At 27.5% G+C, this 23,546-nt stretch overlaps 2 protein-coding genes across 4 annotated transcripts in view; one reads left to right on the top strand and one right to left on the bottom strand.

Moving 5' to 3' along the window:
- On the top strand, positions 1-22,400 carry LOC100215004 (uncharacterized). 2 transcript variants are annotated; one of them, XM_065802255.1, is made up of 9 exons: positions 1-155; positions 5,883-6,016; positions 6,139-6,325; positions 13,406-13,607; positions 16,558-16,679; positions 18,818-18,989; positions 19,215-19,375; positions 21,462-21,764; positions 21,878-22,400. In XM_065802255.1, the coding sequence occupies exons 1-9, from the start codon at positions 116-118 to the stop codon at positions 21,889-21,891; spliced, it is 1,335 nt and encodes a 444-aa protein (XP_065658327.1). In that variant the 5' UTR covers positions 1-115; the 3' UTR covers positions 21,892-22,400. The 2 variants fall into 2 exon arrangements, with proteins under 2 accessions (XP_065658327.1, XP_065658328.1); XM_065802256.1 differs by lacking the exon at positions 1-155 and adding an exon at positions 3,114-3,483.
- LOC100197243 (heparan sulfate 2-O-sulfotransferase 1) overlaps positions 22,263-23,546 on the bottom strand; it is a 30,290-nt gene continuing 29,006 nt past the window's right edge. Inside the window, exon 2 of one of the 2 annotated variants that reach the window (XM_065802258.1) lies at positions 22,263-23,455. In XM_065802258.1, the coding sequence (XP_065658330.1) occupies positions 22,394-23,434 (1,041 nt within the window). In that variant the 5' untranslated portion in view covers positions 23,435-23,455 and the 3' untranslated portion in view covers positions 22,263-22,393. The remainder of the gene's footprint in view (positions 23,456-23,546) is intronic. The other variant, XM_065802257.1, reaches the window with a different exon arrangement.

Here is a 23,546-nt window from a genome sequence, read left to right as displayed (position 1 = left end):
ATATGCCGAAACTAGAATCAAATAAGCATACAAAGTGCAATTACATATGAATGGTAATAAAGTCGCGCTAATTAGTTAATTATAAACCGCATGAAAACAACTTACGAATAGTGTAATGGAGGCATGGGGATTTATATTATTCGTTTATTTATTAGGTAAGTATTTATCACCGTGAGGTTTCAATTGAATAATTCTTTAACCCTATGATTACAAAGGTTTATTAGATTTTATTTTATTTTTTCTTCTTATAAAAGAAGGAGAAAAAACAAAAATTTATAAAACATAATTGTTTAAGTAAATTATAAACTATGCTTTTAGCATGCTGACACTATATTTTTAGTATGCGGTGCGGAGTAAAGCGATATTTCATTAAAAAATGACTTTAAATGACAATTTACTTTACATGATAGGTGTAGTTTATATGTAATACATTATGGGTTATTACATTTGGATATCAATTTTATTATAAATGTTGCCAACCGCTTTGCGAAATTGTAATAAAAAATGACATATTCCAGCTAAAATTAAATTTAGATGTGTATAAAACAATAGCATTGAGTTATAGAATAATTGAAATTTTATTTTTTAATATAAATGATATTAAAGTGCAAATGCAAATAATTTAAAGATTTAAAATAATTTAAAACTTTTTTAACTCATTAGCCTAGTTAGGTCTTTTTTTATTGCGAACAATAAAAAATAAAAAGATTTATTATATAACAGATTTAAAAAAAATATATGAAGTTTTCTAAATCAAAAATTTATTTGCTAAAGTTTTAAAGTCGAATTATATAATACATATAATTATGATAACTTGTGTGTCGGTTTTCCATTTTTTGTACTTTTTGCCCGTAAAATAAAACGTAGTTGTTATTAAATCCGAGGATTTGTATAAATCATTAATAAAAATAAGGAAAAAGAGAGGTCCTAATATGGATCCTTGAGGAACTCCAAATGTAATATTTAACAAATTTGATGAAAATGTTTCATCTAAGTAAACAAATTGTTTACGATTTTAAAACATTTCCTGTTATACCATAATATTTTAATTTTTTAGCAATAATTTTATGATCAATTGTAACGAATGCTTTTGCTAAATCAATAAATATCCACAAAGTGAATTAAGAATTTTTAAATGAGTCAGAAATACTTCTTGTAAGCTGAATATTAGCATGCTCTGTTAAATTTTTTTCTTTATGAAGCCATATTGCATGATATGTAGTAACTTGTTTGCTAAAAAGTGATTGTATATTTTACAAAATTCTTTCTAAAATTATAGAAAAAACAGAGAGCATGGAAATTGGACGATAATATTTTACATTATTGTCCAATTTCCACGCTCTCTGCTTTTTCTTACAAATGTAGTAACCCTATAATGTATTACATATAAACTACACCTATCACTTAAAGAAAATTCGTCCAATTTCATTATTGTCCAAAGTTTTTTCTCCTTCTTCAAATATAGTAACAACTTTTTTTGTTTTTAAGTCATCAGGAAAAACTCCCTGATTAATAAAGCATTTAAAAATTTAAAAAAATATGTTTTTTAAAACGTCAAAACAATTTATAATAATATATACTTTCATCAGGACATAATAACATACCTTATCATCAGGACCAACTGCTTTATTTGACTTTAACAATTTTAAAAAATGTAGTTGCACACTACCTGTGGCTCGTACAGAATGCAATTTTTCAAAATTGAAATGATTTAACACGTATTTCCTCTCAACTATGCTGCAAAGCAGACTCTGAGACTTTCAGATATTAAAAAAACTTTACCTTACGTATGACCACGACATAATTTTGAAATTCACTGCAGCTACACTACCTATTTACAATCTAATTACTAATTAATTAATAATTCTTAGAATGCTATCATGAGTAGAAAAAAATTTAAAGAATATCCAAAGAAATTTTATTTATTCAACTTGCCCAAATATGCAGTGACTGATCCAGAAATTTTTGGTGGGGGTATGTTGAAAATTTTTTGGTATTTTATACCACATTTGCGTCTCCAAAAAAGAAGAAAAAAAAAGGTTCTTCAATTTCTAAGATCTTTTAGAACTTTCAAATTCTTGTAGTGGTGGTGGTTGGGGGCGGAGGAGGATGCGTACCCCATTACCCTTCCCACATCCGTCACTGCAATTATGCCTTTTTAATTTTCATTTAACGTTTCTCAAACATACCATTTTTGCTTTCAAATAAGCCTTTTAATTTCCGCAATTACTTTATCTAATGTTTGCGTTTTTTCGTTTTCTATTTCCAAATCTGCACAAATTTTATTATTATTGAAATAATGCAAATTACGTAAACAAATAACTAGTATGTACATCTGGACAATTACTCTATGCCGGTCTGTTTACATACCATGCCTGTCGTAAATTATAATGAAATTGTTTGTAATCTTAGCCCATTTGTTGTCTCAGCACATTTGGGATACATAGATATTAGTAAATTAATTTAAATTTTGTGTGTGTGTGCGTGATTAGATGAAAAATAATAAATCAAAAAAATATATTGCATAAAACAGAGATTAGTACTGTTCATAATAAAAAATGGAATAATGTGAAAAGTACATTAAGATTCGCATATCTCCGTTCCCTGAAGCTCTCTGGGCTTGACCCCCACCCTTATCTTATAGGGTTGTGCTCCCCTTTGTTACACCGCTGTTTTATACATATTTTTATTATTACTATTATTATTATTATTATTATTTTGCGCGTTTCAATAAGTTTCACCAAGGGCGCTGTATACCCTTGTAACTGTACTTAATGAAGTAATTCGAATAAACTTTTTAACAAAGGCAAGAAATGAAATATATGCAAAATTTAAGTAAACTTGCTAGAATAAACTTTTAAAAATCTATACCATTATTAAAAATTTTACTGGAATATAGAAAAAGGGTATTAAATTTATAAAAGTGCGGTATAGATTTAAAAATAGAGTAAAAAATAAAGTAAAAAAGCTGTCCTTATCTGTACTTGAAAAAATTTGGGCGTTTTTGCAGCCCCCTCCCCCTCCTCCCCCCTTTTTAAAAATATTTCTAATTTAAAATCAATTATAAAATAAAAGGGGAGGAGGGGAAGCTGCGTTAGCAACCAAAATTAATTATTATGATGGGGAGTTTTATATTGGCGAAGAAGCGTTTAAAAACATAAATTTGAAAATCAACAGAAAGTGCTTTTATTCGATGTTGAAGTTGTACCCTTTGTAACCAAATTAATTTTCGTACTTACTTGTAACAGAAACTTCAGTTCCTGGTAAAAGTCTTGAAATATTGAAAATTCGTGGCTGACATGAGCTTCTTTACTCACAGTAAATATGCAATTAAAAATGCTGTTTTGTTGTTAAGTATATGTGTTTATGTATCCATGATATTAATATCAAAAATGTAAAAGAAGGAGAGACTTACATTCAAAAGAAAAACTTCAAGATTGATTATTACGCAAGCCTACAATTGTGTTTTCCAATTCAAAATAAGTAAGGTTAAAAATTATTTTACAATTTTTTTAGCTTAAAAAAATCTTACTAAAATCATTATGAATAACAAACATCAATCTATGCAGGTATAGAAAATAGTAAAAATCCATTTGTCTGAAAACCTCCTAGCAGCCATCAAAAACATTAGTAATGTCATTACTATCATTAAAAGCAACTGTACCACAACCCCTAATGTAATTGTTCATAACAATAAAATACTAACCAACCTCATTGGTGTTTGCAATGCTTTTCACAGCTACATCTTTAACACTTGTAGCAATGCCCAGACAGGTATTCTTTCATCTACTCATTGTTTCACATTTCACTTTTCAAATCCTTTGCAAAAATCTATATTTATAAAACTTACTGTTTAAAAAGTTTTTTTAAAATACAGTTTGGCTTTCATACAAACAATTCTGCATCATTTACTTTGCTAAGCCAAATTTAAAAAAATGAAGTTCTCCAGATAAAGTAATGCTTGTATGTAGTATATTTATCAACCTATAAGTGACCATTAATGGTCACTTATAGGCATTAATTCATTAACACTGTATATATTTACATTTTTACCTAAATTATATAGCATAAATTATTCTACTATGGTTTTATAAGAATATCAAATTTTGTTATAACGTCTTCCAAATGTTCAAAGAAATTTTTTGCAGACCATGAGCTGCTGGGCATGTTGCAGAGATGAGAGGTTAAGATACACAGACAAAATGATAAGACATGAGATAATCTAAAAAAGAGCAAACAAATTAGCACCTACATTTAAAAAATTTTATGAAGCTAGGTTAAATATTATGCAGTTAATGACACTAGAAGAACAGAGACAACTTGGAGATCTTATTCAACAATTTAAAATTCAACATGGCTATGGTAAAATAAATTGTATTACACTCAGTTATCAAAATACATCAAAAGAAGGTATTTACAACAACACAAATTCAAACTGGAAAAATCTTTTTGCAGAAATATCTTAAGATATCACTTTTTCTAAAATTGAGTTGTAAATGCATGGAACAACTTACCATCTGAAATAATAGAGGCTACTTCAATAAACAACTTCAAAAATAAAATAGACAAATATAAATTTTGCAGACACTATTTGTCAAAACATAAACAAAAAACAAACAGAACTGTAATAGTGCAATATCTACTGTTATTGCACTTTGCTACTGTTAACACCAGTTGGTACAGCTATACCTTATTATTATTGTTATTGTTATTATTATTATTAATATTATTATATTATAAGATTTAAAAACTACTTTCGTTGTATGTAGAAAACTAGAAATTAAAAATATTTTACAAAATTTTTTTTTTTTTAATTTTGTTTCTTTAGGTGCCCCAAGAAGTCCTAACGGTCTTATCACAGAGCACAGCGGAAGTGCATTTAACCAGGAAGTTCACGCCTCCTTCCTTACCGTGACGCGAAAATTTGTCCAATTAAATTGTCCAAATTAAAAGTCAAATCATAAAGGAATATTTTTTCTATTTGGTTGCTGTCTATAAAATAGATTTACAAAGCATGAAAAATAGTTGTATATTTTTTACAGTTAAAAAAGTATCAAAATAATTAATTGCAACTTTTTGTAAATAAATCTTTATAATTTTTAGTTTAATTTAACTTCTCAATGGATATGCATTGCCTTAAGTATGTTCATAAAAGTTGCAACTGGCATCCCTACAAAAATGCCCATCCAGTGGGTACTTTTTAAGAGCTGAAATTTCTATGATGGCTGCAATTATTAGAGTAGCAATATTCTAATAATGTTAAAAAATGCAATTATATTATTTAGAAGTTGATGCACAGTTTATCGAGAATTTGCCTTTATAAAAAGTTTATTATGAAATTACCTCAATTTGATTTGAATAAATGGAGATTTTTCAAATAGAATCTTAAATCACTTCTCTAATTCGACACGATAAAAAATATCGAAGGTTTGCAGCGGCCTCTTATCAAGGTCGCAATAGGGAGATGTAAAACATCATCTGATATATTTAAAATTGTAGATTTTTTTAAAGAGATGTTCGGTTTTAACTGAAATTTTTGGTTCCTATTGGTATTTTTTATAAATTCTACCAGGTTACCACTAAATTTAAATGAGACACCTTGATTGGGTGGGTACCATAATTTTTTTTACTAATTTCTATTATGTGTAGGGTTTACCTGATGTCCTGGTAGTACCGCGCTCAACTTGTTTCTCCGCGAAGCAACCTTGTTCGTCAAGGTTGGTGTTTCGGAGTTACAGAGTTGAGAGAGGGTTATAACCACGAATAGCCTCCTCATCTACAGTGGCCTTCTGGGCCTTTGGGTAGGTGAATTTAAAAAAAAAAAAATTTTTATAAGTGTTTAAGTATTGTATTGCAAAAAGCTAAACCATAAATATTATTAGGTTTGACGGTTGATGCTCATACCATCTTGGAAGAATATTATTGTAAAGATTCAACAATTGAATATGGAAAATCACTTAAAGCAGGAAATGCTGCTGGTTTGTTTGACAACTATGGGACTGTAAAAAATATTCAGGTATCTGTTTTCTAATCTATTCTAACTTTAAGTTGTGGGAAAAAAAAATTAATTTGATTTTACATATGAACTTGCAATTATGTTAAGATGCTTAACTATATATTTAAATTGCATGTAAATAGGAATGCACATTGAAGTGCTGTGATAAAAAAAAATGTGATATTGCTATGCTCGAAGGAAAGACAAAACTTTGCATTGGTGTTCGTTGTTTTAACTCATCTTCTTGTGCTTCAGTACCAGCTGCACCTGGAGAAGAAGAACTTCAGATAGCAAGAATTACAGAAAGAGGAATGGGTAATTTTACAATAGGTAGGATTTTTTAGAATTGACTGAAATTGTTTATTGCAACTTTTTAGGATTTTTTAAAGCTTAGAATGTTTTCCTGAGTTTTTCATTTTAAATTTTTTAAGAAGATGAACAATGCAGACATTATTGAATAAGTTATTATTTTAGTGAAATTTCTTATTGAATTCCAATAACTATTTAACATTATGAATTATTAATAAATTGTACAAAGTTAAAATAGCATTGCAATAGTGGTGTAGTGGTAAAGGCGCTCGCTTCCAAGTTCGATCCCCACCACGTCCCTGGTAGTACTGTGCTCAAATTGTTTCTCCGCGCAGCGGCCTTGTTCATCAAGGTTCGTGTTTTGGAGTTATAGAGTTGAGAGAGGGTTATAACCACTGTTAAGTAGCCTTCTCATCTGTAGTGGCCGTCTCGGTTTTGAGGAGGTGAATAACAAAAAAAAAAATTTCATTAAAAAAAATTTTTTATGAAGTTTTTTTTAATTAAAATGTTGTATTCAGTGTCTTTTTTATGATTTAGTACTTTTAATTTATTTTTTAATTTTAAGAAAATAGATTACGCCAAATTAAAAATAAATAGAACAGCAAGAATGTAAGAACACTCGTATGAGATATTGATCATAGTTATAAAGGTGTATAAATAAATATATATATATACACATATATATTTTATATTAATTCACCTCTCCAAGTCTGAGAAAGCCAAACTACAGACAAGCAGGCTACTTAATTGTGGTTAAAACCCTCTCTCAACTCTATAACTCTGAAAACGAACCTTGACCCAACCTGGGTCTTTAAACTTTTCAAGGCGTTTTTCTTTAATTAAATTATGACAGGTGAGAAAACTGTGAAAATTAGTTCTCTTGCTTATCATGAGTTGTTTGGGCATTTTTATAAGACATAACAAGCGTAAAAATGTAAAAGTTGCAATTGCTTGTCATACTTCTCTTTGCATTTGGTTTTGAATGTTGTATAGAGTCAAAATTGTTCTCATTGTTTTTTGTAACATTTATAAACATATTTGTAATTGCTGGTTTACCTTTAAACCAGCAATTACAAATATGTTTATAAATGTTAAACTTTATGACAAAACTTTCTGCGGATTTATTTTCCGTGGATATTTATTACCTAATGTCATTTATGTTAACTAAATAAAATAGAATAACATTTTTTTTTCATAAGATTTAGTTTTTTTTTAATTAAATTTGATATGATTTTTTTATTATTTCTACAGAGTTTTGATATTTATATATTGAATTTTTCCAAAATTGTTTCTAATTAAGTAAATGTTGTTAAGTTTTATATATAAAAAAATGTCAATAATAAATAAATATTCCAATGTATAAAAATTATTTAAAAGAGTTATAAAACAAACTTTGAAATAACTTTCAAATCATTTTAAGTAGCTGTGATGCAGAGTAGGTTTCTTGTCCAACCCCTATTTCAACTTTGATCATCCTTTATGTTTACTGACCCAGATTTACAGGGATAAGTTTAGATATATAGGGATAGGTGCAACAGAGCATACATATACTGACTGGCTTAAATAGGAATAGATGCAATGGGTGTACATACATTGACTAAAGGCTGTGTAGGAAGCCTGAACTTCTTAGTTCAAGTCTCTTCTGTGGTGCTCTGTAATAAGACGGTTAGATTATTTTTGAAAACCTTGATAATTAAAAATAAAAATGTTTTAACTTAAAAAAAATAACCAATAAATTGTTTTAATATCCTAATCTTTGCTTCAGAGAGTAAGATTAAATTATTTTAAATTTTGTTTTTAAATTTAGATGTTCTTCTATAAATCAATAATTTTTCCGCAATGTTTAATGGTGAATAAAATTTTTATATTTCCTTAAACTAATTCACTACCAACAAGGTTAAAAGTTGAAAAAAGTTGAAAAAGTTAAAAGTAACCACTTTTGAGTTATGAGTTAATAGAAAACAAAGAGTTGTGTTATAAAGCAAAGAAATGGTTGACAGAAAACCAAAATTTGAATATGGGAGAGAGCTCTGAAGCATTGATATGCCAGGAAAAAAATAGATGAGTAAAAGTTTTTTAGAGAATGAAGGCAGGGTTTGTATTAGGCATATTGTGATCACGAATTGAGATTGCTTTTCACACCATCAAGATTAGTTTTTTCATAAAATAAATATTTTTGCAATTTGCTTTTTTTCGTTAATTTTTTTTTTTTTAACTTTCCATATTTTTGGCCATTCTTAAATGTATAGAATATTTTGTTTAAATTTTTTATTAGGAGTCATAGAATGCATCACACTACATTTACCTTTTGAATAGAAGTTGTTGTTTTTTTATGTTTATTTGCTCTTTTGCACTGAGATTTTCATTCAGCATAATTGTGTTTTTGAATTTAAATTATTTTAAATCTCTGTGTGGAAGCCGATAATATTTTTAAGTTATATTTACTTTGATTTACTTTATGGATAAAGTTCACCACTTTAAGTTTACCAATAAACGAGTTAAGTTACTGCAGTTAAGTTACTCAACTACTAAATTTACTTAATATACTCAAAGACTCACAAAAGTTAGCCATACAAATGTTTCTGTTTATATCTTATATGTTGTTAACAAATTATAAGTTTAATTATTTTAACAAAAAAATTATTTTAACAAAAAATCTCCAATACAATATGAAAAAGTGTTATTCAATTTTTTTATAATTTTATTGAAAGCAATATAAGATTAAACATTTTCTATTAATATGCAAGTTTTTTTTGGGAATTTTTTTTTTAAGATTTTCATACTTCTAAAATTCTGTTATTTAAATAATTTTCCAGTTGTAATTAAAAATTTTTGCAATTGTAAAATTTTGCAATTGTAATTTAAGAAAATTAAAAAATTTAACAGAATTTTAATGCTTGCTGACAATAATTATAAATTTAATTACAGCAACGTTCTTAATACCCAGTGGCATAGGAAGGAAGTTTTTTTAAATTTTAAGCATTTTGACAACATTAAACCAGTGGTTATTGCAAATGTTTTACCAAAACTTAAATTATAAAAAATTTAATTAAAAAAAAAAGATTATTTTACTTCTGTTTAAATAAATTTTTTTGCCAAAAAATAATTTAAGCATATACTTAAACTTAAGAAAATATTCAATTTATTAAACCAAATTTTTTTTCTTTCACTTTTTATTGCAAAACAAATTGAACAAAAAATTGAATAGAAACATCAGCTCAAAGACCATTTGAATAAATAATTTTTTTTTTTAAGGTTTAAACAAATTTTTTTTTCGCAGCCTTATTTTTTTGCGCTAATTTGAGTCCTGGAAGGGACAAATACAGTAATAGGATGCGACTTTGTTAAATAACAATCGAGGGAGAATGAGTTTTGGTTGATGGAACTAGTGATGATAGCTTGTTTAAGCAGCAACCAATGTAGTATATGTAAAATAAAGAAAGAGATGCAAACATACTGCAATGGGAAGAGGCACTTACCATCAGCTAGATCGACATAGCAGATAGAGCAGGTCCTGTTTGATAAGTACCGAAAAGGCATTATTTACAATGCCTTTTCGGTACTTATCAAACATGGGTAATAAGAATAATTTTTATAGGTAGACAATGGAATCAGGAGTAAGATAATGGTCAGCATGATAAAAAGAAGCACCCTTATCAAATGCTAATTTTGAAATCGATTGTGTATATGGTTTCCATAAGGAGGTCAGATGGGAATAATAATCAATTAAGAGGTAAAATAGAGGATTCAGTGAGATGGTTGTCATTTATCAATATACAAATGTTGGCAATATTGCAATAGTTTTTTGCACAAAATAATCGTTTGTGGTAAAAAAAGGCTCTTAACAACTCTTTTTTAATAAAAATGACTAAATCAAGTACACTTTATGTAATAACCAATCAGTTTAGTTGAGGAAACTATTTAAATTTTATTCTTTTTTAAAAACCACAAAAACGCAACTTAATAGACTGAAATGTTTTATATTTTTTTAATACAAATATGTTATAAAAATAGTTATAAAAATAAAAATGTTTTTATTTTTATAACTATTCACATACAATTTTTTTTTTTTTACATCTTTGCTTATAGTAATAATGTGATAAGACTCCACAGGGTTTCTACCCACAGGGTTTCTATCCACGGGGTTTTTAACTAAATTTATATAAGTGTATTCTTTGTTTATGCATAGCGATTTTCTGAAGAAAAAATGGGCAACAAATGCTGTAAAATTAAATGTATCCAACATTTTTAATTCGATTACTTGTGGGTATGGAAACGAATCTCCAATGTTGTAATAGTTATATGCTGGCGTTTTTTTTTTTAACATCTTTGCTTCCAACAAAGCTAGCAATCACTAATTAGAGTTGCTATCACTAATTAGAGTTGAAAAGTTGAGCAATCACTAATTAGAGTTGAAAGTTACTGGAAGAAAAAAGATTAAGATTGTAGAGCAAAATAACATTTGACAGACAACTTTAAAGATTGTACATTATATGAATCAGGAAAACAAGATGAATGAAGCCAATTCCAAAGAACTGGAAACTGATTGTTGATGGAAACTGGAAACTGGTTCGAGGAAATTTCCAAAGAATGTTCGAGGAAAAAAACTAGAATAAGAGTTTTTGGTGCTTTATTCACAGAAAAAGGATGAGACTTAATTGAATGACGAGTAACGTGAGAATGAATTTTAGTCGATGGCACAAGAGACACTAGCTCTTTAGAGCAGTGCCCATTATAGTATTTGTAGAAAAGAAAAAGAGAAACAATGTTACGACAATGTGATAATGGTTGGAGGTTGGTTGCAAGAGCAGGTTCAACAATGCTTACAATGCGTTTTTGCACCATGTCTAAAAGAGAAACGGCATCATTCAAAGATCCGCCCCAGATATGGCAACAGTATTCCATACAAGGATGGATTTGAGGTTAACAGATAAATAATGAATCCGGAGTAAGAAAGTATCGAGCTCGATATAGAGATGCAAACTTACCAGATGCTAATTTTGCAATGGATTTGATATATGGTTTCCAAGATAGATCAGAAGTAAGAGTTAATCCTAGAAGATGAAGGTTAGATGACTTATTGAGTACATTACTGTACATAAATATAGGAAGATCTAAATTTTTTCGATAACGATTGACTGATAAAAATTGAGTTTCATCTAAGTTAAAGTTTACCAGCCACTGTGAGCCCCATGCTGTAGCAGAAGTGAGATCAAGCTCAGATGCCCCCTCCAAGCAATCAGAGAGTGTTGGCTTCTTATCATGACAAGAATAAAGGGTAGTTTCATCAGCGAACAATGCTACCTTAGATGTGAGAATATCTGAAAGATTGTTAATGTAAATTAAAAAGAGTATAGGGCCAAGGATTAAACCTTGAGGAACCCTTGAAGTTACAGGATATGAAGCAGAGTGCTGTCCATCGAGAACAACTTTAATACTACGATTGGAAATGAAGGACTCGATAATCTTAAAGATGTTACCAGGTACACCGTAAGAAGAAAAGTTATGGAGAAGACCAGCATGCCAAACTTTATCAAAAGCTTTAGAAAAGTCAAGAGCAGTAACCTTGACCTCTCCACCTCTTTCTAATGCACAATCTAATCCTTTATCTAATGCACGAACCTTAACCCTGACAAATAGGTAAAACTTGCAAGTAGTGCTGTTTCATTGGCTGACAAATAGGTCAAACATGCGAGGAGTGCTTCTACAATAACTGGCAAATAGGTAAAACATATGAGTTGTTACATTGACTGAGAGTTTTTATTTGAGCAGACAATCTATTACCTTAATACAATTTTTGGGAAATTTTTTGGTCTTCTAAGTTAATTGTTTATTTAAAAAAAATTGGGTTTAAGTCACAAGAATTCCCAGGTCATATTAAAACAGTAATATTTTTTGACTCTAAATATCTTGTCACTGGTTTAGTTTTATGGCATGGGGCAAAATTATGCATAAATATGGATTAGGAAACCAATCATGTAACTGAGAAATTAATTTGGTATCTAATACTTTTTTATATTTATTCTAGGTGATCATCCCTTCAACTATATAAAGAAGGCCACTTCCCTTACCACTTATAACTGACCACACCATTACTTTTAAAGGGTGTTTTACTGTCTCCATTACACAGTCTGGGTTATATTTTTCTTCTTTTCTTCTTCTAACAAAAGAAAACTTATCAAATAATATTTCAAATTGGGATCTGAAAACAATTAAAATAATAATATAAAACTCATAAATGTTTTATTCAGCGATGCTGTTGCAATCAACAATTAAACAATTCTTTACTTAGATCTTTCCAATCTTCAGCAGACATATGTAGGTGTTTTTTAGCCCAAGTGAGACGCTTTAATTTTATTGCTGGCATAAATTTAAGTTTCCTTGCATGGCTGTAGCATTGAAACTTCAGTTCTTCTATTCGACACTTTATAGTTCTGTTAGAAATCTTGAAATCTTCCATCGAGTTTCTTCTATGATTTTAGTAACTACTTTTGTACTTTTTTTGCAGTTTTCAACACAAATATTAAGAACTGCCCGTTCATCTCCCACATTTTCCACTTCTGGCACCTCTTTCAGCTATTTTTTTACCTTTGTTTTTTTTTAAGTTTACCTTTGATTCTGCTTACTGTCATCACAGAAACATTAATTAAATTTGAAATTTTTCTTTGGGAATGATTTGAATGTTTTAATAAATCAGATATTTCTGAATTTTATTTGTTTCATATATCTTTACCTTTTCACATATTTAAAAACCAAAGTTCAAATATTTTCAGTTAAAATGTAAAATTCAACTTCATTAAAAAAAATTGTAGAAAAGTATTATTGATATTAAAATCTCAAAGAATGAAAGAGTTGAAGCAAATATATTCATTTAAAATCCATATTTAAAATGATTTTAAATGAATAATTTGTAATTTGGTCGCCTACTGTATATACACATACATATACATTCATGCCATATTTTATATATATATATATATATATATATATATATATATATATATATATATATATATATATATATATATATATATATATGTAATACATAATAATGTATATTAATTTAAGTTTATAAAAAATAATATTTATATTTCAATTCAGATAAAAAGACGAAAAAGTTAAAGACTCATGAAGTTGAATCAAGATGTCCACATAATGAAGTTTTGTATAATATGAAGCTCACAGGTGGCCTTCAAGCTGGGAAGTTTACAGACATTGGTCGTGTTAAAAGCATTAAAACCTGCATTCGATATTGCTGTTCTGATATTACTAAATGTGATTTAGCTTTCATGCTTGGTAAACGGTAAATTATTAATGTTTGAGCCAAAGGCAATGTAATCTGTTCGCATTGTTATTATATTTAAAAGTACTCTTGATATATCTTGAATAAATGATTCTTTTCTCAATTTATTTTAAAACATCGAATAAAAAATATTAATAATATAAAGGACTTTGTTCCAGTTCCCAAACTATTATTATTGACAGACATAATGAAACAAAAATATAGATTTTTAGCGATATATAGTTTTTTTATAGTTTAGTATACTTTTTATATTGGTAATAAATGTTTAATGGTTTTTTATAAGTACACTTTTTGTAATGTTAATATATGTTTTAAGATTTGTTTTTTGTTTTTAAAAATTGACTACAACTGTAGCTTCAATGCTATACTTGTGAGCTTGTCTAAAACAATCAGCAGTGAAATATCATACTTGTGGGCTTGTCTTAGACAATTAGCAAAAAAATATTATACTTGTGAAACCGTAAGTAGAAAAGTATTACGTTTGTAGGGTTGTCTAAAACTGTTAGCAGAAGGATATTATACTTGTGGAGTTGTCTAAAACCATTAAATGAACCCAAATATGAGAGTAGTGTTCTATATATTTATGAATATGAAAACAAAAATATATTTGAGTACTAATAGATAGAATTTAGCAAATGATAGTTTTATCACGCATGTTATGGCTATGAATAAAAAATTTTACAGTTTATCTTCTTGGAACCCTACCATGTTCATGGAAATAATTTCAAAACTCTTTCATGTTCGTGGTAATAATTTCATAACCCTACCATGTTTGTGGTAATAATTTTGTAACCCTACCATGTTCGTGGTAATAATGCTTCCAATATTGCATATGTGCTTGTTTTTTTTTTTTTTTTTTTTATAATTGATAGTAACTAAAAGTTTATGAAAACCCATTAAGTAGTAAAAACTCATTTATATTTGTATATTATGCTTAAAATTTTTTTAACTTTTTCTCTTGAATTTTATCACTTAAAAAATTCACAAGACATGTAAGATGTTTTGTCTGTTGTAGTATTGATGACTATTACATTCTTATTTACAAAGAATTCAGTAGTCAAAGGCTTTGTAACAGCATTTCTTATTATTTATATGATTATATGAAATAGTTTTATTGTTGTTATTATTTAATTATTACTTTAATAAGGTTTTAGAGGTTTGATATTTTTATATTTAGTCTTAAATTAAAAAAACTTTTTTCATGCAGATAATTAATTATTATTGTGTGGTTTTACTGTATGTTAATCAGAAACTATGCAGCAAAATCCATTTGATTTTTGATTTATTAAAGATTTTAGACTAAGTATGAAATGATGGCCATCTTTTTTAACTCTTCTTTTTTTATGGAAAACTTGTAATATTATTATTCTCATTGATTTTTCTTCACTTTTTGTTATTTAAGTTTCAATTTCTAATTTCATATCATTTCATTTATACATTTATATATTGATCTTTCTATAATTTTAACTCAAAATATTTTAAAATCTTGCTGATGATGGTACCACATACTCTATTCTTAATAAAAACTGACCATTTTTTAATTGGATACTCCCCCTCTGTTTCTGCTCTTCAGTGGTGGCAAAATAGGGCCTTTTTTTTATTTACAAATATTGCTATGGTCACCAAAATATTTTTCTTGTTTTACTTAACTAAACTAAACTCTTCAAATATCTTTCTTGTTTTTTAGTAATTTCTAATGAATAAAGTTTATGAATATATAACGATAGAAACATCACTGTAATATTTATGATATTTATTTACATTCAAATTCATTTTAGAGAAAAATCTTTTTTAAGGGTTCAACTAGTACTGGCTTTTTTTAAGAGTGGATTATCAGATTATGAGACAACAATTTTTGAAAATTAGTAATATAGAATAGAAGTTAAATATTTAACCCTGAAATTAATAAAGAGGAAAAATGTGTTAGTTATCAAAAACAATTTTTATGCCATTTTAGGCAAGCAGAATTAACATAAAAAATTTGAACATATATCAATTTTATATATTTTTATCAGAATTAACATATAAATATTTTTTTTAATTTAATATTTATATCAGAATTAACATATGAATATATTTTTTTAACTTTTCTTTTTGTACTAGAAGAGCTTATATAAGTCGCATGCATTTTTTTCTCTATCTTTATTTCTAGGTTGTTAGCCCATCGCTTAAGTTGCACTCATAATTTGGTTTATATCACTCTCATTTTTATTCAATATTTATTTAATAACTTTAAAACAAAAAACATCAAAAAGATCTAATTTTTTGTTTATGAGAAAATTATTATTTGATTTAAATTATATTTGAAAAATGATTGTTTTTGATTAAACTAGTTTGTTTAGATTAGGTGATATAAAGTATTCCACTTATTAGATTAAAAACTAAATAATAAAACTTAATAAATATACTAATAATCATTTCAACAAATTTTTAAGCGGTTAAAAGAGACTAATTTCTGAGATAATTGAGGCAAGTAAGATCAAATTTAATGTGTTTAGAGTACAAGAGTTTTAGATGATATTTTTAAAATGTCTAAAAAAGTTTAACATTAAGAAACAAAAAAGTTGTTTTTCTTTGTTTAGACTTACTATTTGAGGCTTGCTTACTGTTTAGACTACTTTTTGAAGCTTACTTACTGTTGAGACTTACTATTTGAGGATTGCTTACTGTTTAGACTACTTTTTGAAGCTTACTTACTGTTGAGACTTACTATTTGAGGCTTACTTACTGTTGAGACTTACTATTTGAGGCTTACTTACTGTTGAGACTTACTATTTTAGACTTACTGATTAGACTTACTACTGTTGAGACTTTCTATTTAGGACTTACTGATGAGACTTATTTTTTAATATTTTGAGACTTGAAAGTTTTATTAATCTAAAAATTATTTTTCTGAATATATATTGCTGTTAATATTTTTTGTATTTAAATAAAATCATAAATATTGCAGGTGCTATTTAGTGAAATGTTACAGTGAAGAAAAGTGTGTTCCATTACCTGCATCTGATTATGCTTTTGAACAAAAAATGGCTTTTGTGTCACCATGGCTTTTTGAGAAAGAAAAGAAATTAAGTGAGATTTTTTTGTTTGTTATTGTTTTTTTGTTTCTTTTTAAATGTTATGAGTCCTGTTTATCTTTATAAAGCTTTTTAATAAGTTTTTTTTTTTTAAGTTGGAAAAAAAATTAAAAGATATATTCACATTATTTTTCAAAAATTTTTAAGATTTAAAAATTTTTATAATAATTACAAATAAAAAAATTAAAAACCTAGATTTTTGTCTACTAAATGGGTTGTAACCATACTTGATATACGAAGAAAAAAAAAAGTATACTGGTCTATTGCAAAGCAAATAATTTTTTTTGTGACAAGTAAAAACTGTTAAAAAGCTAGAAAAATGGAGGGTTTTTTGATATTTCAGATATGTCATTTTCTTTCCATATCTGAAATACCAGCCATTGGACAAACTCCAAACTTAAGCATGGGTTTGCTTTTACCAATTGAGAATGGTTTGCAAAAAATTGCAGTGATGGAGGCTAGGGAGTAAATAAAAATGTTCTAAAATGTTTGACCCCCTCTTCCTCCTCTCAAATAAAAAGATAGTGAGTAAGTAAAATTTTATACTTTATTATACTAAATTCAAATTCATTGACAGGTTTTAATTTTCATTCATACATTGTAACGTTCAAAAGTTATGACCACACAAAATTTACAACCACCTTATTTTGAGTGATCTTTTGCTCTGTTTTACTCATATTTGTAATTGTCTTAATAAAAAAAAACATGTTTAAAAGTTTTCTCTTTGACATAGCTTTATAATTAGTTTTCCACCTGACTTTTTCATATACTTTTCAGTAACTTCTGTGATACCCTTACCACAAGATGTTGTAAATACTTCACTGTTTATTAATTAGATTAATGATTTTTTTGACTATCTTACCAGTAAAGTGAATGAATTTGAATAAGCTTTTTTTTTTTTTTTTTTTTTTGATTTTCTATCTCACAGCTACAATTGATCGATTTTAACCTAGTTCTTAAATAAAGTAACTTAACTTGAATAAAAACTTTTAACTTAAATAAAACTTTTAAATATCAGAACAATTTTAGTATTTTTTTTATTTTATAATATTTCTTAACCGTTTTTCTCTACCATTCTAACATAATCTATTGTAATCAGGATAGACTCAAACATTTTTCAAGTTGCTGTTACCTTTTATTCTTTTTTGTTTACAAGTAGTTACAAATAGATAAATAATTTAATAAATTTATAACATATTTAAAGTGTTGCAGTTCATCAACAACACTGTTCATCAGCTTAGAGTTAATTTAAATTTGATATTATGAGAAATTAAAGAAGAAATTAAAAATTTAAAGAGCAAGTCAGAAAACTAAAAAATGTCCAAATCATAAAAACATGAACACCAATGTTTGAGGAAAAAATAGATGAACTAAAGTGTTTTTAGCATTAAGGAACATTTACTAAAAAAAGATGCTGTTTAGGTTAATGCCAAACCACACAAACTTGAATTTTGGATGGCAAAATAACTAATGATAGGTCACTTAAGCAGTTACCATGGAAATATCTGTAGTAAATAAAAAAAAGATGAAACCATACAAGAATAGGACAATGGTTCAAACTTGGATGAAAGATGTTCATATCAAAAAGTGATAATCAGCAAAAAACTATAAAATTTTCTGAAATGTTATAAAAGTTTTAAAAAAAATTGGAACCGCAGGTGCAATTTTCTAGCAGGCAGGATTCAGTTACAAAATTCAGTTAAGCTTATAGAGTAATAAAAAAATTTATTATTTTTGTACAACTGTGACAAAAATGTTTTCTGGATCACAAGCTATAAAGGAGCTGGAAAGAAAATAACTTTAACATTAGAAGCAAGAGTGTTTTTGATTGCTTACTGCAAGAAACAGATTAGTATGAGGACCATCACAAAGAAAATCAGAAAAAAATTTCATTCAGTGTTAACGTTGTAGTAGGAAATGCATTAATTTCTTAAATTGTATGAAAATTTGACACTAATTTACTTCATAGGTGTAAAATTATTTTAATCTTAATACTCTTGTGAAAATTTGACAAAATCTTTTCGCAAGAGTAATTAAAATCAACATTTAAAATATTCATGATAATTACACTTGAAGCTATAATGATAGTATGATAATATATTATATTTCATTTTTAATGACTATTATTTTTAGTTAAAGTTCCGTCAGGGCTTCAACAACATCATTTACAGTGTACTCAGTCAAAAATCTATTCGAAATCAAAGTTGTCAGGTGGAACAAATGCTGGGAAATACACACACATTGGAAAAGAAAAAATGCACACCTGCAATCGACGTTGTTGCGAATCGCAAGATTGTGATTTAGCGTATGTGTTTAAAACAAAACAAAAAATTTTTTTAATATAATTAAAATTATTTCAGTTTCAATTTAAACAATGAATACTTTTTTATCTCTTATTTTCATATTTATTTATACTAAAAAAATTTTTAATTTTTTTCAGTTTAAAAAATTATTTTTATTTATCTTAATCTCCATGTTTATCAAAAAATGTCAAAAATGTCATAGTTTGCTTATCTTTAATTTGTATTAGCTATGTATTTGGAAAAGATTGTTTTCTTGTTAAATGCTTTAATGAGGAGGGATGCAGAGTTGTACCAGATGAGGATTCTATAAATGATAAAGATTCATCGGTTCTTGAAAAGCAAGTACAATACATAATAAAAAGACAATTTGGAGTTCATCTAAATGAAGGTACAATTTTAAATTAATGTTGGTAATACTTTCACATTATTAATTTTTTTTTAAATTTATTTGTATTGGAAAAAAATGTACAAGTTACAAAATGGTGAGAGAGGTAATTATTATTATGTAACAAAAATATGTAATAATAGTATTTTTTGCTGTAAAAAAATCTTCTAGTATCTTTAATGTTTTTATTATGCAGAGTAAACTTTTGTGAATGACTTCTACTATAATGTTTTGAGTCGGAAAGAGTAAAAAAATCTGAAAAAATGTAACTCACTTATCAACAAGATTATGTACAATTTTCAAATTTATTTTTAAAATTTGACTTTGTAAATTTAATTTTGCAATAAGATCAATTTAACTTTGGGATATTCAAGAGATTCAAGTTAGAAGACAATAAATCTTTATAAGTAATCAGTCTATGTAATATGACATCTTTTGGAGACAGTTCTGGTAAAATATTTTTAAACTTTTTCTATGCAGATGAGGGCTCCATTATCAAAATATTGTTGATATTTTTAGTTGCCAATCATTGGACCATGCTGAGATTTTTTTTTAAGTGTTTACAAGAATGTTTTTGTAATCATTTCTCAATTGATACAATTTAATATCATCTGCAAATAGCTTAATGCCAAAATCTCCATCAGTGCAGTAAACTATGTCATTAATAAATATTAAGAACAATATAGGTTCTAGTAGAGTTCCTTGTAGTATTCCACTCTTAATGGAATGTTTTCGGAATATGAAGTATCAACATACACACGTCATTGTATTATTTAATGACATGGTTGCAGTAGTAGGCAGGCATTTCTGTGTTGGAAGTTTCTCTGGCAATATCCTTGGAAGCCAAATCGAAAAACTTGTTGTGCCTGAAATTTATCGTAAAACTAAGAACAATAAGTATTTTAATATATAAAATTTCTTTGCTAAAAACAAGATAATTGTATCAATTTTACAAGTGTGGTTTCCTTTTTTTCCCTATTTAACAAAATTAAAGCTTCAATAAAAACTCTTTTTGGTTACTCTATCTTCTCTATATCTCTATCGACACCTGAATTGTTTTAAATTGAACCTGTGTTGTTTGATAGTTTTGTTTTAGCTACATTACATTTAACTTGCATTTAAATAACCATTCACACTTGTATTTTAAGACCTCAATGTAATGTAAAGAACTTTTCAGTATATTAAATGGTAAAAAATAGTATATCAAGTCTATTTTTGACCGTAAAAATTTATGGTCATTTTGCGCATGCGTCATTTTGAAATAGTGTCTGGAAAAGAAAGTTATCCTATTGTAAATTTTGCGGTATTTTTTTCTTGTAAACTAAATGAATCACTAAATAATGTTTCAGCTTTATAAAGATATTTCCCACAAACAGCGGTATTTTGAATTATATAACAAGTAAAATAGTGCAAGACCCTTTATAACTTTGTATGAGAGATTTTTTATGACTGGTATGAACTGTACTTTATAAGTACTTATATTAATGACAGATTCTATATGACCTTAGATAAGGGGAGACCAGGGCTAGTTAGCAGCAGGGGTTGGCAAATTGTGTTTATCTCAAGTAAATTAAATTAAATACCGGAAATTACATGAAATCTTCCTAGTTGACCATTTTATCTTTTATTGTAATATTGCAAGGATTTATGTGTTTTTTGGACGAAAACATTTGAACATCGCTTGCTCTTTACTCTACAAGGATAATATTATCCTTAAAATAATAAAATATAAAATTTTTGGCTTTAAATTGTCCAAATAGTAGGTTAGATTCTTTAAATTTTGCTTTTAATAATACTTTAATAATCATTGTAATGATTTGCCCCAACTTACACTGAGGTGTGGTAAATTATTATTATTATTTTTTTTTTTTTTAACCTCGGAAGAGCTCCTTCATTATAGGTTTTTTAAGCCTCGGAAGAGCTCCTTCATAATAGGTTTTTTAAGCCTCGGAAGAGCTCCTTCTTAATAGATTTTTTAAAGATCTTAATTTGCCGTGATTTCATAATGTTACACGAATAACAAATAAAACATTTAAAATAAAATAAAATATTTAAAAAACTAAAATGATTATTATATTTGTTTTTTAAGACGGGGATATTATTGAGAAAAAAGATGAATGCAGCCTTGACGGTGAAATTCGCAATGGAACAGTTTTGGAGAAGGGTATGCTAGCTGGAAATCTAAAGACTCAGCATGGAGTTAATAATATGACTAATTGTATTGACAGATGCTGTAAAGAGAAAAAATGTCACGTTGCATTAATGCTTGGCAAAAATTGCTATTCGATGGAATGCATGGATGCCAACGCTTGTAAGTCTAAAACAGCACCTGAAAAAATGAAAAATGAAAATCCTGTTATTGCTTATGTAAAAAGGGGAGATAACACGATGGGTAAATTTTTTGTTACAGTTCTCATTTTGAACTCTGTATTGCTGTATTGTATCAATATCTTTTTGTATTTACTTTCACTTTCACTTTCATAATGTTTTTTGTTTTTGTTTTAGCTCCTCACAAATGATTTCACAATGGTAAAACGGAGAATTTACACATACATAGATACATACACACATACGTACATACATACATACATACATACATACATACATACATACATACATACATACATACATACATACATACATACATACATACATACATACATACATACATACATACACACACATAAATACATATATACATACATACATACATACATACATACATACATACATACATACATACATACATACATACATACATACATACATACATACATACATACATACACACATACACACATAAATACATATATACATACATACATACATACATACATACATACGCAGATATATATATTTATATATAGCAGTTGTTAATATTATGTAATTGTTTAAATTATGTTATTATTTTTTTACGCGCTATTGATTATAACATGTAATTCAGTTGATCATTTGTCCGATGTATTATACAATATTGTATTTTTGTAACACTTAAATGAATGGTAAATATTATAAATGTAATTATACATGTACCCGTCTAGTTGTTTGGCAAATCTCCCATTGTTTTAAAAATCTAGTTTTTACATATTCATAAAGCAAACTATCTGCTTTATTTCTATTACTAATAAGTGTAATTATTGCAGACGAGTTGATTCGTGTAACTCTATTTTCTTTAATTTTCGGAATTTCATTTACATATGTATGGTTAAAAAAAATTGGCAATCGCAATCTTGCGATTTGTATAAACAAGTTGATATTTTCAAGTGTTCCAACTACAGCGTAATGGTGCTCTATGTTGTACTTTGCTGTTTGAAGCGCTTTAAAGGAGCCTGTTTTGCAGTAATGACTTGGCCCGCAAAAAAATCTTGTCATTACATTATCTTCACAACCTCGATGCTGATTTTGTATACAATCAACCAAAGATTCGTTGAATTCCCCTGACTGTTTGAGCTCCAGTATTCGGAATCCTCTTCTTAATTTTTCGTTTCTCATATAGTAATAATGCGATAAGACTCTATCCACAGGGTTTCTAACTAAATTTATATAAGTGTATTCTTTGTTTATGCGTAGCGATTTTCTAAAGAAAAAATGGGCAACAAATGCTGTAAAATTAAAGGTATCCAACATTTTCAATTCGATTACTTGTGGATATGGAAACGAATCTCCAGTGTTGTACCAATCTTCTGTTGTGAACTTATGTAGAGTAAACCGATGGTCTCTTGACATTTGTGTCAGCAATTCTTCTATTGTTGAGCTGCCTGTTTTAAAAATTCTATTATACAACAATATTTTAGGGTGGATTTCGTCACAAGTGAGGTTAGCAAAAAAAACGTTTTTTCCAAAAGTTTCGTTTAGTTTTGGCAGTAATTTAGGATCATATGTAAAATTTAGTTTTAACATGTTATTTAATTTTTCCTTATTACTTGTGGAAATATGCTTGTTATAAAAGCCTATAAATCGACTATATCGCGGCAACGGTAAGAAGGTTTCTAGGAATACATTTAAATAACGTGCAGCAGTTAATAGAACCACAATCAGAAAAATACACTTGATCTTTGTCATCTTTGTATTAACGCATTTTATCTGAAAACAAAAAAGTTTTAATTAATAAGATTTGATTCAAACGATATTACCTGAATCTCTTCACTAAGGGTTTGGGGGTATATATAATTCT

The sequence above is a fragment of the Hydra vulgaris genome, chromosome 08 (genome assembly GCF_038396675.1).
Source record: "Hydra vulgaris chromosome 08, alternate assembly HydraT2T_AEP".
Classification (NCBI taxonomy): domain Eukaryota; kingdom Metazoa; phylum Cnidaria; class Hydrozoa; order Anthoathecata; family Hydridae; genus Hydra; species Hydra vulgaris.
This window is presented reverse-complemented; position numbering and strand designations above follow the sequence as displayed.